The sequence below is a fragment of the Anas acuta genome, chromosome 11 (assembly GCF_963932015.1).
Source record: "Anas acuta chromosome 11, bAnaAcu1.1, whole genome shotgun sequence".
Taxonomy (NCBI): domain Eukaryota; kingdom Metazoa; phylum Chordata; class Aves; order Anseriformes; family Anatidae; genus Anas; species Anas acuta.
In genome coordinates this window covers 6,477,992-6,493,885 of record NC_088989.1, presented here as the reverse complement: position 1 = coordinate 6,493,885, position 15,894 = coordinate 6,477,992, and the positions used below count along the sequence as shown (strand labels likewise).

The 15,894-nt window shown below is 41.3% G+C and overlaps 1 protein-coding gene across 13 annotated transcripts in view; it reads left to right on the top strand.

Moving 5' to 3' along the window:
- Positions 1 to 15,894, top strand: part of SLC25A26 (solute carrier family 25 member 26) — a 96,319-nt gene that overhangs the window by 26,359 nt on the left and 54,066 nt on the right. For all 13 annotated transcript variants that reach the window (XR_011100239.1, XR_011100238.1, XM_068694431.1 and 10 more), the window contains 2 exons: positions 7,055 to 7,159; positions 8,566 to 8,613. Coding sequence is in view for 11 of the 13 variants with exons in the window: in XM_068694431.1 (XP_068550532.1) it covers positions 7,055 to 7,159; positions 8,566 to 8,613 (153 nt within the window). In the remaining 2 variants the exon portion in view is untranslated. The remainder of the gene's footprint in view (positions 1 to 7,054; positions 7,160 to 8,565; positions 8,614 to 15,894) is intronic.

Here is a 15,894-nt window from a genome sequence, read left to right as displayed (position 1 = left end):
AGTCCATGACTGTAAAGGAAAATTAACTTGGCTTAAAGAGTATGCATGAGAAATAAATAATTTAAAATGATTTCCTGATGGATTTCCTGGCTTGCAACTTATTCTGCCAGACTCAGCTTTGGAAAGGGCTGAGGGAGCTTAAAATAAGGGACGTTTATTCCAGTGTAAGGTTCTGTACAGGGTTTGTCAGCTATTTCTGAACAGCTCCATATGTGAACAAGCCCGTAATTCTTCAGGGGAGAAGGCTGTAGGAAAGACTAAGGGATCAATTAGAGGAAAATACTTGATAAAATACAATGTAGTTGAAATTTCCATGTTCTGGGCCAGTGTATCCCCAAGAGCCTGAGCAAGCTGTAAAATACTAGTCATCTTTCAACAGGAGACTTAATGTGTTTTCAGAAAATATTGCCTGTGTTCTCTTGCCTGGAATCTCATTAACGTTTGTCCTCCTGTAACACAGTCTGACCCCTCTTGGCTCTCTGGAAACAGTTTTGTGCTGGATGGGATGCACCACACTGCTGTGGAAGGGAACTTTTGCTGAAAGAACCGTTTGGCTGGTGGATGTAATTAGTTTAAGTCTTTTAAAATAGATTTAGCAGGCTCACGGTGGTGAAAGTGTTGCTAGGATAGGTTGGGTCGTGCAGACAGTTCTGTATGGTGAATTCAGGGCCTTCCATTCTTTGGCTTTAAGGCTTTCTGTGTTTAAGAGGGGTAGCAACTGATGATTCAAGCATCAGCCTGATTAATGAAGATATACTGGTATTTCTAAAGCTATTCAAGTGCCTGATTTCTGCCACTCAAGGGCTGAATCCAACTGTTTGTGACTCAGGAACTTCAAACTCTGTGGGACACTTGGTCTGCACTGCAGTGAAGAGAGCTGAGCACCAATTTCTGCTGTCTGAGGACAGAAGGTACCGGTCAGTTACCAAGGTGTAGCTGACAAAGCTGATGGAGAGGTAGGCAGGGAGACCACAGCAAGAGAGGTAGGGCATCTTGCTGAGCAATTGAAGAGCCATGTTTGGGGAAAGAAATCTGAGAGCCCATGCTGAGAGGGCTGCTGAAGCATCCAGCTGAGGATTTCAGGCAGTAGGGGTGAAAGGGCTCAGTCAAGATGGCCTGTGTGAAGGAAGAAGCATGTGGGGGTGTGGGTGATGCTCTGGAGCAGGAAGAAGGGGGCTCTGGAAAGCATTAATAAGGAGCTGAGTTACCTTTGACAGTGACGAAGGACGAAACAGTACCCTGCTCAACAGTTGGGCAAATTCCAGGCAGAGCCCTCGAAGGTGGAAAGTTGGAGGAAGTCAAAAACATTTGTGCAGAAGCTCCAGTTTTCCAAATGCCTGTGCTGTTCGGTCCATGCGCATGGTCTCATCTCTGAAATAGTATGTTTTTAAGCCCTGGGAAGTGCAGAGATCTGAGGGATCTTGCTGGGTGAGATTGCTCTTTGAAGAAATGTTTCCTGCCAGCATGCAGGGGAGCTGCAGTTAAATTAATGAAGGCCCTATTGTGTTAGTCAGAGGAAAAGACTGGACGAAGAGGTTGGTGTTGTCTGAACTTTCCTATCCAGAGCCCATTAGTCAAAACTTATTCTCTCTGTGGGCTTTAAATTAGGAGTGGAGGCACTTGTTCATGACCCCAGCAGCTTTGCACAGGACAGAATTTAACTCTGCTGGAAGGGCACAGCCATGCTGTGTGTGAGCGTGGGAGGGGAAAGTAGGATTTAAATATTCTGAGGTTTCATTTTGAAGATGAACACTTTTTCTCTGGGGCTGGCACTTAAAGCAGAAACTGAGAGCACACAACACATGTAATGGGCAGACCCCATTGTCCCCGGGGACAATTTCCTCATTAAAATAGGTGTTAACGCTTCAGTTCTCCTATTCCATTGTGCTTTAGCAGGTAGCAGAGCCTGCTGACAAGCACGTGTGGAAGGGCTTGCCTGAGCTTGTGATCCACAGCAAATTACAGACCATGCTGATGCTTTTTTTCTGCTTTGGTCAAAAGGGCAGCAATTATTTAGATGAACACTTACTGCTGTTTGAACCGTTAAGGGTCTGTGATTGCAGCAGTTCAGGCTTCTCTGTTCAAAGAAAATATGAGACCAAACGACAAATGTGTATTTCATTTATCCCTGTTCTCCTGTTAATTTTCATGGTGGTGGAAAGGTTACGGCAGCTCACCTTCTGACTGCAGGTACATCCCTTGCTCCCACCTCCGCTGGTACTGAACGTTTCCAATCCCAGACTTGTGGCCAGAGTTTAGAAACAATTATCTGGAGGATAAAGTACTTTGCTAATCTCATAACACTGCATTGAAAACACTCGTTTTTTCTTTTCAGTGAATCTCTGAAGAACCAGCTATAACTTCTCAGTATTTGGAGAGGCATGGGAAGTTGAATATGAGTCTTGTCAAGAGACAAGCCTTAAACCAAGATGGGGCATCTGACATAGAAATTGAGGTGCTTGTATTGTGTCATGTTTATTAACCTGTTTTGGGAAGCAGCATTTTTTTGTAAACAAACCAACCTGAACTATAAGGTAGCTTTTGTTTGCAGGAGTGCCACCAAGGCTAACGCAAAATGAATTTAAAACAAAAGCAAGCTAACAAAACCAACAAATCCAAGCAAACAAATGTATTCTGTTTTTGCTTCTTCCCTTTGAATGGGGTTTTAGAGTTCAATTTTTCTTGGCTTTTCTGCATTGTGTTGCTGCAGGCAATCTCTCTGACCTTCAAGAACGGGGTGGAAGATTAGGGTTTTGTTTCCAGATTGACTACAGCCTAAACATATGTCCTTTGATAACTCAAACTCTTTGTCGTCATTTCCCTGCAGCAGCTTTTTCTCCTGAGTGGCTTAGTGATTGTCCTGGGATGCTGAGGGTTGGGTTGAAGTCTGCTTTCTGGATATGAAGTTGTGTAGTGTCATGTGTTAGGTTCCTATTTGATTAAGAACAAATTCATGCAAATGATACCTAAGAATAACTCTCCTCAGGTATGTTCCTTTAGTTCTGTCTGAAGTTATTAAATTATATTTATGTGGGGAACATCAATTAAAACTTCCCAGCCTACTCAAGGCAGATAAAGTTATTAAAAGTAACCTCCTGCTCAGGAAAATTAAAAATCCTTTGGGAAGTATGTTCTAAAGGGTTCACAGCTGCAACACAGACAGGTTTTCTGGAGCTTATCACCTGTTTCTGTACCCAGTTTTCAAAGCAGGCTTAGGCATGGAGGTCAGAGACTTGTTGGAGGTGTCGAGCGTGTGTCCCTAAACCACCAGCCACTAACATGTTCCAGAAATGGAACATGTTCCATGTCCTCAGACTACTCTTCTCTTCTCCCCATTTGCGGTTGAATAGCTGGCTAATTACAGCATGGAAAAAATTGGTCTTGATCCTCACCCGGGTCCCTAACAGTGCAGAGAATAGATCAGCTTGTTAGCCAAGAGCTCAGCAAGTGCCAGCGGCTTTGCAGATTGGGCTCTTGGTCTTTGTGCTTTGGTCTTAGGAGTATGGGCATTATCTCTCTATTATTAAAGTGCTCAGACTTTAATAGGAGCTTTAAAGTACGTGAGCCAGATCATCTGCTGTGCAAGGTCCATGCCAGGCTGCAGAAGGAGATGTTTTCTCAAGCTGCTCCACTTAAAGGTACAAAGCTGCGAGTTGCGGTGCACCAGCTGTGTCCCCAGATCTGAGAAAAACCTGCCCTGCAGATATCCAAAGGCATAAACCCTTACCAGCAACTGTAACACCTGCTCTGCATTCTCGCTAATGTTTCTGGATGGAGCTCCTGCACAGATCAAGCATGCAAGGTTAGTATAGCTGCCTGAAAACAAATGCACAAACATGACATCGTTGTCTTGGATTCTCTACTCAGTCCTACAGAAAAATCAGCTATGTAGAAAATGATTAGCCAGGAGCACAAAGGGTGGAACCAAAAGGCTGATAATTTACCTGAGATTTATTCATATTTGGGTAATAAAAAAGATACAGTTCTGAAGACCAGGAGGAGTTGTGCTCTTTTTGTAGCATGCCTTATTTTCTTTTACCTGCAGCCACATAGAAATAGACTTCTTTATCTAACTTCTCATCTACTGAAACAAGCTGTTTAAATCATTATGTATAAAGAAGCTTTGTGTTGATTTTAGTGTAGTTTTGAGACTTTAAAATGCACTGGTCATACTTCAGGCTCAGTTGACACATTGGTCAGAGCAAGCAGGGAAGTCTGGTTCCAACATAAATCTGACCAGGAGATGGCAGCCTTGATGCACGCAAGGAGTATCTGAAAATAAAAATGCTTTTTCCCAAACCGACAGAGGAAAAGAAATTACCTTCATTTAATGGGAAGATTATCTATTGCTAAGACAGTATAATGTTAACAAAATAATCCCATTTTAGCTTTTGTCTCTAACTGGCTAATGTAGGTTTGCATCTGAACACTTGAGTCACTGGTTTGGCCTGGTAATGATTTAAGACAATGACTTTGAAATTCAGTACTCCTCTCCTTCTTGTTTGTGTTTTTGTTCAGAAGCGTTTGTAGTGTTAAAAGACTGGACAGATAATAGATGGTAATAGTCACTTTGGTTTACCTGCTGTGTAAACAAATAATAGCGATGCTTTCAGCTACAAATTAGGGTTTTACTCAAGCTTAGAGCTAAAACTCCTTGAGCTTCTTTTTCATCGTTTGTCTCTTGCCCATGTAGTGCATGTATACATACCTGTGAGATGGACTGAAAACTGGAGAATTGTGTTAGCAGACAGGGAGAATAAGGAGGGACTTCATAGGGTGGTACTCATTGATGCCCTGAACTTGGTCTGTAGGATCTTCATTCTGGATTTCTGGTCCCGTCGACAGGCAGGAATTGTGCTTGGCTCCAGAGCTAGCTCGGAGGAGTGAGCATGGCCCTGTCAATTGGGTGCTGTTGTCGGATGCCTTAATGGAGGCTGAGGTAGCTGAGAGCCTGCTTCTGAACCCTCTCCATTGCTGGCTACACAGCTGTTTGACAGAAGCTCGTCACTGGGCCATCCCTCAAACCAGCAGGATTCACCACGAATGGCTGAGTTTGGCAGGTTGTATCGCACTCTTCTGTGTCACGCTACAGGCTACACCTATGTGAACAGCAGTGAGTAAAAAGTAACCTGTTGGGTTAGACTGGGTACGATTCTTTGCACCCATCTGTCCCAGCCTGCAACTTTATTTCACCTTGTGGGCTGGTGAGACATGTGATATTGGCCTTCCTACTTCCCTTCTAAAGAGCGGCGTTGACTGACATCAAAAGGCTGCTTGAATCCTTATTGCTGGTAAGGTGCCCGTGTAGAAGCAAGCAATTAAGGTAGCACGCTGTAAGTTTGGGTGCACGCTGGAAATGTCAGCATGCAGCCTGACGTGGGCAGTTGAGGCTCGCAGCCTTTCTAGCCCCCAAAGTGCCCCATGGAGGCAATCTGAAAGCAGAGCCTTTAATTCCTTTCATAACAGCACAGCGTAATCACTGCTTTTGTTCTTGTGCAGCCAGAGATTCCCTTCTAAGCTCAAATTCAAATGGGAGAAACATCAAAGTTAGTTTGAAATGCAAGGCACCCCAAGTAGTCCGGAGAAATGGAGCCATCGCTTTGTAGCCACCCTTCTCTTGCCGAACCAGCAGCACCCAGGTGTCAGAAAGCCACGCCGTGTTCTTTGTCTGCTCGTGGCCGACTAGATTGTTTTCATCTGAGCCTTTTTAAAGTTTTCCTCCTGCCTCCATATTCTTAAGGAATAAAAAGCTAATATAAGGACAGGGGGTGTTATGAAGCATGAAGTTCTATAAATATTTATGCTGAACTATCAAAAAACTTGACAGTTCTTATTTTCTTGACATATTGGGGTCACTTGTTATTTTTGACCCTGAGGATTGAAGAGCACATGGAGTTATATCTGTTTGTAATGACTTCTGGATATTGTTGTCTGGTAAACTTGTAGGAATATAACAGGATAACAGACTTTTTCTTAGTCTCTGCGAAAATGGAACTTAAACTTTACACAGTGTTACCCGTGAGTGATCGTTCAAGTTACATCGCACTTGTGTGTCTGTGTCTGGCACTGAATTCCTGAATTTCAACTCTTGGTGGCATACGTAATCACCTTTCCTGCTAGAAACCAAATTCACCGCAGTGGGTTGCTCACCCCAGCCCAGGAAGGGACCGAAGAAAGCTGAAAGCCTAGCAAAGGGCTGTGGCATCTCCGGTGTCGTGCCACCGGTCCCAGCACTGTTTTAAGTATCCCTGGGATCAGCTGAAGACAACAACTTCTCCTAAAAGTTTACGTGCTGGTGAACAGGCATTTTGTAGAGATGAGGCTCATAACTCTGACACCTCAGTGTCCTCGTTTCTCAGAATTATGTGCATGCAGTCTTAACTCTTACCTGAAATTGTGGTGGCAGGTGAGCATTTTAAAGCCAGGTTTAGCTATTTCATAAAAGCTAGAGATTTATGGCAGTAGCCACATTATTTCGTCCAGCTACAAGGGCCTTTCTTGCCTAGTTAAGTTCATTACGTAGAAAAGAATCAGTCTGATGCTTCACCTTGAATGAAGTCCGGTGTGTTTTAAGGTAAACCTTGAGTGTGTTGTGTGCATCTAACACTAACTGGAGCGTCTTTTGCTGTCAGTCACTAGAGGGCACAATGGAACTATCTACGAAATTTGTTCTTCCAGTCCCAGATCTGCAGATTAGATCTGTGAAAGTAGGGGAGATTTTCCTGTAGCTGCCAAAAAACAGGATGGCTTCAAAATGTTGGTTTCATCAATGATTTGTCTCATCCAAACCTACTTCTGTTTTGGAGGTTAAAAACTGAAGTGTTATTTTCGAGGGTGCTTAATTTTCTGTTAGTACGGTTTCACCTTCTGGAAGCACGTAGCTCTGAGAGCAAACACATCAGCGCCTTATAAACAGCTTTTAAGTTCAACTCATATAATTACAAAAATTATTTCCTGGTTTCTCAGGTTTCTGTACTGGGAACAAACTCCAAATGCGTCAGCTGTATGAAGGCAGCAAAAGGAATTGCTCCCTGATTGTATCGCTCTTTTGCAGGTTGCGTGCCTCATAAGGGTTCCATCTGAAGTTGTCAAGCAAAGGGCCCAAGTTTCACCTTCTGCAAGTACCTTTCGGATTCTTACCCACACCTTGTACCATGAGGTGAGTTCAGAGCAAAATTTCAAAGAAGTTGCTTCATTCTTCCCACTGATGCTGTACATGTGCAGAAGCATTACTACAGTCTTATTCTTTCTCAGCACTTTTCCAAAAATTCTTCTGTTCCTGGAAGCAGTAGGCATGTTAATGTTTAAGGGAACCAAACCCCACACCTTCCCCATGTGTGTGCACTTAAATGCACACACGTGCAAACTTTAAACAACTTTTTCCTCCTCCTTTTATATTGGGCACCTACATAAGAGGAGGAAAAAAAAAAAAAAAAGCTGTGAAAAGATCAACTTGGATATATCTAAACAGCCCTTGTCTCTGACAGCAGGACATCGAGACCCTGTATCTAAGGTTTGCTGGCTGGTTTTTAGTTTTTGAAGGAGGTTTCGGGGGAGATATCCTAAAGGCTTCAGAGAGGCTTCAGGAGAGAAATGAATGCACTTCCAGTATCAGTAACTTTTGAAAAATCAGGACTTTTGTCATCTCTTCAGTAGTTGTACTATTTCTTTCTGGAAAACCTGCATGCCACTGCTTTTACTGCGTTTCAAAAGGGGCATTTTTCAAATTCTATCCCATAAGAGAAAGTGACTCCTGAAGATACTGTGGGGAAAAATGTTATACAAGTTTCCATGTATAAATGCCAGGAAAAGGAAGACATATATATGACCCTTTAATGATTCAGTTGTTTTTTTAGTTGCTTGCAAATGAATACTATTTTGATAACCCTGTATGAGAGAGTCCCTGGAACTTCACTCTGTGATTTGGTCGTTCTGCTCTAAAAGCTGGTGCTCTCCAGATTGTACTCTTTTCTCCTCCTGTGTAGCTGACCAAGGAACTGTAGGATTTGATAAACATCCAAGAAACTGTCCTGTAAGATATTAAACCTACCTTTATATGTACATTTAAAAAGGATTCTTAATTGTTTTGCATATTATTATCTGGTTAAAAATACAAAATATATTCATAAAAGCTGTGAATCAAAGGTAAGGAGGTGGATGTAAGTTGTCATCCTGTGTGTTCACTTTTAGGTAGGCTACTTAAGCAGAAGAGGAGTAGTTTCAACATATATGGAGGATAATGGATGCTTGCCCAGGATTAGTCAAGCAGAACTTGGAGTAATGTGTTTCTGTGCTATCTTTTAATTTTAACTGTAAGGTATATTTTCTTCTCTGTAACTGATTATTGTGAACAGTGTTTAAATGCTTTTTGAAATGAACATAAAACTGCCCAGCGCTGTAAATCACAGAATACAGTATACAATGCTATAATCAATATAGTCAATTTGTAAGAAGTCAGGTCTGACACTAAGTAAGGCTGCACTGCTTGCCTTGTAATCACCAATAAATTGTGGTCTTTGACAAACTAATTCCCTATAGCTGATGCTTTCTTTTGTTGGTTTACAGGGTATTCAAGGACTTTATCGGGGTTATAAAAGCACGGTATTAAGAGAGGTAAAACACTTATCTTTCCCTTTTTTTTTTTTTTTAAACATTGATTCCTTTCCCTCACTTTTTTTCTGTTCACTAACAAGAGGTGGTGGTAGTACTAGTAGAACTGAGATCAGTTGCCCTAACCATAATCTGTAAATATTAGCATATTTCATTCCAGGTAAGTTACCAGCCTGTAATTTAAATAATTACTGATGACATGCCTTAGAGAAATCTACGATACATGCAAAAAGTCAGCTACCTTCCTGTCTCTTACTTTTGTTGCTGCTAAATTGTAAAAGAATGGAAATATATGTATTAACACAATGAAAACCATAAAATTAAAGCCCTGGAAACTTCAAGTCTCGTGGTTGCATCATGTGAAGTATGTAATTCAACAATGGTGAACTGGTGGCATCAGGCCAAGTTTGGCACAGATTTAGGCTTTCTTTAAATGTGTTTGTCAGCAGATGCCAAGAGATTATCTGTCATCTGTATATAGGGAGGATTGTGTGCGCTTTTTTTCTCCTGAATGTGTGAAAGAAATGCATTTAGTCATCCAGCCTGTGGATCTGATATGGCATTACTTAACTGCAAATCAGAAGTACTTCACTGGTGGGAAAAATGGAGCTAAAAATATTTTGGCCTGCTTGGCAGTAAATAGTTTCTAAACTTAAAATCTCTTCATAAACAGACTACCAATTTTAGGATTAGTGTCATGGAAGTGTTTGATATGCTGTGTGGACTGAAGGCATTACAAAAGAAATAGAAAAGTTCTTCTGTTGGCTTTTATGACCCTGGTTTGGACCCACTGAAAGTGATGGGCGGGCAGAGGCTCTGATCTTGTTGTGCAGCGTGTTCTCATGGCTTCAGTTATGGATTTAGTTTGTGCTCGGTGCTGGCACTCTTCTTGTGCATCTGGAACTGTGGCACCTGAGATCTGCCCACAGCAGTCCCCATGCAGGCTGACAGCCTTCATAGCTCTGACTTTTAGATCTTTAAATGACATCTGTGTGAGTTCTTAACAGCTCTCATTTAGGACAGTTGATTGCCCCTATGATTTCCCTGAACTTTTAACTTTTTTTTTTTTTTAAATTCAAGAATTTCCTAACGTTAATGCTTTTATAAAATGTACGTAGTCTTCTCTAAGCTGTTTCAGGTTAGCCAGTAGACAGATTTCTTTTGGCCTTTAACATAAACTGATAAACTCCCAATCCAAAACAGCTTAAAAATCACATCACAGGTGGTAGATCATCTTTTGACAAAGCAGAGTTTTCTCCATGAGTACCTCAAATAAAGAGGCAAGGCTTGATTCGTATGAAAACATAGCAGCTATTTTTCAGAAAGGGTTATTTACTTACAGTGTTCAGTGTGGCACACGGGGGTTTGTTCTCTCCTTACATAGCTCAACTGAATAAACTAGGTTTAGATCTCTGCTTTTTTAAATTTTTTTCCCCTCCAGATTGGTTGGATGTGTTGCCATTGATAACAAAGCTAGTTGCAGAGGCTTTTTAAGCCTTCCTTCAGTAGCTCTTCTTTAAAAAGCCTTTCTTCTTGCTGCAAACTATTTTTGGGGCACTTAGGTTAGCCAGTTCTTGTTACAACGTAGGATAAAGATGGATATTACCTAAAATAAGAAATCCCAAAGTGCTGAAAAATGACAGTGCACTTCAGTTTATTTGAGCAGTTCTGAGTGTTTCAAAAATTAGTTGCTTTTGCAGAGATGACACCTGCTTTTCTGAAATGTATCCTGCACCATAGCTTCATCCTGTACTTACTTTCTGGCTCACTAAACACATGTTATTCACTCAGATTTCATTTGGCGACGGGCAAAAAAAGGCCAACGAGTCATTTTGATTTCTCTGAGGGGTTCTGAATAAATGAATAAATTTAGGTGCTATTGAATACAGATTTTGCATACTAACAGGTAGATAAAACACACAGTTACAACTGGGTGTTGTTCTCCTTAAAATTTGTTTTGACATATGTCAGGGTGGTAATTAATTTGCAGACCATATTCATGGCACAGTGTGTGACCCTGCTGAGATAACTTTGTTTACTCAAAATGGCAGCACTTTGTTGGAAATTTAATGGGGGTCCTCTCCATTATGTATATTCATAAAAGATCCTTCAGAACTGATTTCTGTTGAAGTATTGCTTTTCAGGGGAACCTGTCCGATAGAATGAGAAATAAATGATCACCAAATGAAATGTGCTTTCTTTTCAAAATGAAACAAATCATAAGTGATGTCTTTAAAAATAAAATAAAAAAAATCTTTGAATTTAACAGCCAGTTAAGGCCATTGCATTTTCAGACACTAAATACATAAAGCAATATCCATGCAAGTAGGAGCTGCATGCTGAACCTACAGCTGGAACCACTCTAAGCCTGATGTTTAATCTTGATATTTTCTCCTCTATTGAAATACACTTCCTTTAGGGAAAGTCTTTATTTTCAGATAAAAATCTATATTAATTTGTTATTGGACACATCCAGGTAGCTGCATGACATCTGTAGACTCCAGCTGAATTTTACGCTTATAGAGTTCATTTGTATGTTTTGTTTTGTTCTATTTTTTATTTTTTTTATTTAGACAAAGCCCTTTGTTTAGTTACAGCAGAGCAGGTTTTTGGGTAGAATGGTTTCAATGAACAATTATTCATTTAAAAAAAAAAAACAAACAAAAAACCAGTAATGGAAGAGGCTGTGGATATTGATGCTTCGAAGATGGTGATGTTCTTGCACAGTCAAAATTCTTGAGCCAGATTTTGAGAGGTTGGTTTTAGCTGTTGCATCAGGGTAAGATTTTGCGTATTATATAGAGCAGGTATCAGTGCCTGGACAGAGATCTGCTTGCCAGTTGCTTGGACTTAAATGAAAATGAGGTTGAATGTTTATAAAAGGAATGCAATCTTGAAATCTCTTCAGTTTTCCATAGCATTGTAGATCTTTTCAAGGCAGCCTTATTCTGTTCTGTGTAATTTGCATTAGCTGCTGTGCTGCTTCTGTTTTGGTGCGAGATGGTTGTTTCACCCTTCACTTTTGATTTTCATTCCTTCTCTTATCCCCCTTTATCTTTTCAACGGAATACCTTCTATACAGACAAGTATCAGACAAGAAGGAAGATGGTTAAATGTATAATGCTTTTGGAAATATCTTTGTTTGAGTGAGTCTCAGTGGAGGATAAATTGTGAAGTTTTGGCTGTGCTGTTTTCACCTGCCCTGAACTAATCCTAAAATCTGAAGGAAAACAAGGTATGGTGCATCATTCTTTTGGCAGTAGTAGCCTGCAAGAGACATCCGTGTTCCAAGAGGAAAGTTTTTGTGACAAAGCACAAAGTGAGAGTATGGTTATTAAGCTGTTCAATGAGACTTTGAAATAATGGCAGAAATCTGAGGCTGTGAAAAGATGTGGAATTCCCATGATGTCACTTCCAAAGCAAATCAAAGCGAGAATTGGCCTTTCTTGTGGTCACAGTATGGCAGCGTGCACTGGTGCGCAAACTGGATCGTGCTGCTAAGAGCAGTCAGCGAGCAGGTAAACGTCGTCATGTTTTCCAGAAGAGAGTTCATTTGTAAAATCTCCTGCCATCTTATAACAAGGCAGGAGTAGGCTGTAAATGCACTGTAAATCCTCTAGAATTTCTTAATGGGAATGTAGTTCTGCTGCTGAGATCTTATATAAGCAAATGGAGCCAGATTTTTAATTCCTGCATAATTCATTTTATTAACTATGACTGAGTAGAACATCTGTTAAAATTCCATAATGTTCAGTTCATGGGAAAAAGACAGAAGCCCCTGAGTTCCCTTTGGAGTTTATCCATTTCCATTAATGTTACAGGAGCCTAGCAGATGTCTTAAAGGACACTATTATGAACGGGAAGACAACGCAAGAGAATGAAGTGCATTGTCCAGTTCCACCGTGTGCAGCAGCTTGCTGGACAGTGAGTCACGTTACTCTCTGCATGTTTGTATGAAGGGTTCAGCTTTGCACAGCTGAGAAGTGCCACACTTAAATGTGGTGTCCCTCCTGTTGCAAATTGCTGTGGAAGTGTTTGGGAGAACTGAGTGGGTGCTTTGGTTTAATCTAGTTTGTCACTGCTAAAAATATTGCAGAGGGATGGGGCCCTAACTCAGGATTAGGCTCGAAAGGAGCTAAAATGGACATTGAACTCGTCCTCCATCCCTTTGTCTTTAAGGAATCGATGGTTATAATTCACATACGACTTGAAAGGAGGCAGAGAATTGCTTTCAAATGGCAGTCCTTGTTGTGCAGGTAGCTCTGCTTGTTGTTTGTATTGCCTCAGAGACTTCTCTGAGAAAATTCGAGCTCTTGGCTTGTAATGGCCTCTGTTCAGGGGGGCAGTAATGATGAGTCCCTGAGCAGTGGTGTTCGAGAACTCATCTCAGGGCTCAGAGTTCGACAGATAATTTGATAAATCTGAACCCACTCTTGTGTAGCATGCTGCTGATCTTACTGCCAGGGAGGTAACCTAGCTGTGATTTCTGGGAGTCCGAACTTTGAGAATTAGTACAGCTGTAGGTTTGGCTGGGGGACACACGTTTGTTTTCCTTCGGTGTGTGCAGGTTGGAGCCCTGAGTGAGCACAGGCAGATCCGGCTGCTCTGCGGGGAGACAGCACTCTATGCCATATTCATTTGGGGCAAGAGGAGGAGAATTAGTTAAAAGTAAACCACTGCATTAATGAGTGGCGGCAGTGCTCTGACAAACAGGCAACAAGCTCAAGCTTTCTCCAGGCTCCAAAACCCCAGAGGTAACGTCTCCTGAGGCAGAGGTACTGTGGGCAGTACAACTGATGGCCTGTCACAGTGCCCCCATCAACGGGGATGGGGAGGAATGCAGTGCAGCCTGTGCAGGTGACTGACCAAAACCCCACTCTTAACTGACTTACTACCAGGGAGAAGGTGAGAGGCACTCTGAAACAGCTGGAAGCAAAATGAGTCTTAAAGACACACCTGCTGCCTATTCCTAAATTTAAAGGGTCAAGGGACAAAGGATGCTGAAAAGGTTATGTATAAAAATGTGGAAGCCAGCTGAGATATGTTAAAACATTGTTGACCGAGCAAGGGAGGGGATCTCTGAGGGCTGAGCTCGATAGAGAACAGTCTGCAAACAGGGAGCCTAGTTTGTTTATCCACCAGAGGTAGTTTTGCATGCTTTTCTTTTGTTAGGACATCTTTATATAAATATCCTGTTCTCCTAGCTGTTAGATTTTTTTTTGAGTTTATCTCTGTTGCTGTAGGACAGAAAGAATGTTATTAAGACATTCTTTTTCTTGCACAATTAAATCTTTGATCTTCTATCATTCTCTGTATTACAGAGCAGATGTCGATTGAAATGGGCAAACAGGACACTATCTTAATACAATATTTGGAAAAATAAACATCCTCTCTAATGAAATATGTGCAGTATCTGTCTTTTGTTACTTTCTGGAAAACTGAGTTGGCTTTACTTTATTTTGGGATTCTAGAGAGGTTAGATTTAACCAGGAATTTGCCAGGCAAGATCTGTAAGACTGGGTGTTTTGCCTTGTACTGAGCAACCAACGTTTCTTAGGCTTGGGTGTTTCCATATAGAATAAGTCTCATAGAAAGGTTGGGAACTATAAAATGGATTAATTTAGTCCCTGCCATGTGAGAAATTATGCAGAAGTTATGCAACGTGATTAATAGGAGGAAAGTTGGGAGGGGAAAAAAGAATCTCTCTGCTTCCTCCTGCCCATAACACCACTGTGTTCTGGAATGTGTGTTACTGGAGTTGTACCAGGTATCTGGTAGGGCACCTGTATCTTTCTAGATATCGATACTCAATGGATTTTGATTTTGGAAGGTATGTAAGGGTTAAAAGTGATTCTTGCGGTATAAGAGCAGGAGACAGCTCCGTGCTCTGGTGTAAAGGCTCAGGCACATCCAGGTGCTCGGGACCTGGAACACTAACAAATGTACAAAGGAAATAACTGTCCTTCGTTTTTGTGTGTTATTCATCACACTCCTTACTTTCTGCAGTCACTGGAGTAGTATTCGGAAATTAAAACGGAGATCTAAAAAGGCTTTGTGTAGGTTTTGTGACCTACTTGAATGGCAAATAAACTGGCCAGGATGGGCAGAGATGGAAAGCAAATTCCCTGTAAAGTTAATGTTTTTTTTTCTTTTTTGGTTAAGCACGTGCAGTGATCCCAGATTTGCCAGTTGAATGTGCTCTTTCTCAGGCTGGGTGCAGCATCCACGTTCATCGGTTAGAAGCAGAATGCAGCCATCCTTTCTGCCCCTGGTAAATCAATTTTTACCAGAGCATACAATTAGTAGGGTCTCTGACATCAGTGGATATCTTCATCTGAAAAGAATTTCATATATGCAGCGTGTTTCTATATTTGGAAGACTATAGCCTTGCATCTAGGCTCTCCAAACAGACAAAACACTTCCAAAAACTGTGCAGTAAAAATGGCTTATGTGGTTTGGTAATGCAGATGCTTTCCAAATGGAAGTGTATGCAAGCAGCATCTTGCAGGAAGCATATTTCACCACGTGCTTGAAATAGAGGTACTGTTCCCTTACTTTTTCTAAGCACCTCACTAAAGCATACTTGCAAATGATGTTTTCTGCATTGTTCTTGATGTAAGGAACATATTTTGTGGGTCAGTAGTGACATTGTGGGCAAGAACAAGTCGGGAAGAGGAAGATGCTTGACTCTGGTTTTTCTTCATGCTGTAAAATCTTCGGTTGGTTGTTGGCTGTTTTTTTAAACAACCTAAGAACTGTGCTTTGCATTGGTTTCCCATGAGTTTTGTTTGGCAGTGGTTTGGAGAGCATGCTCGATGTGCTGGTTCCAGTGGAGAATGTCCATGTGAACCTTGTTTCCCCACTGTAATAGGAGGGAGGACAGGCAACAGATAACTCCTCATGGTTAAAAGGAAGAGGAAAGGCTTAAAGTAGTAAAAACAATAGGTAGCAAATAGAAGCAATTATAGAAGATACTTAACCTTACTTTTATTTTTTTATCTGGTAGTATCACTGGATGAGTAACACTGATGTTTTCCAAAGCAAGCTAAGGGTGTTAGAATTAATGGGATAACTCTGTATCTTCGTATACCTGGGATATCTCTGTATGGGGTGTCTCTGTACCATTACAGCCTGGTGGCATGGCACTGAAGGCCTCTCATGTCTAGTAGGATTGGAGAGTTCTGCCTACTTCTGAAATTTGGCTGCCCGTAACACTTGTGACTGTTCAACGGCAAAAAGAATCATATAAAAACTTGGGGAATTTTTGGCTGAGTGGCCGATCCC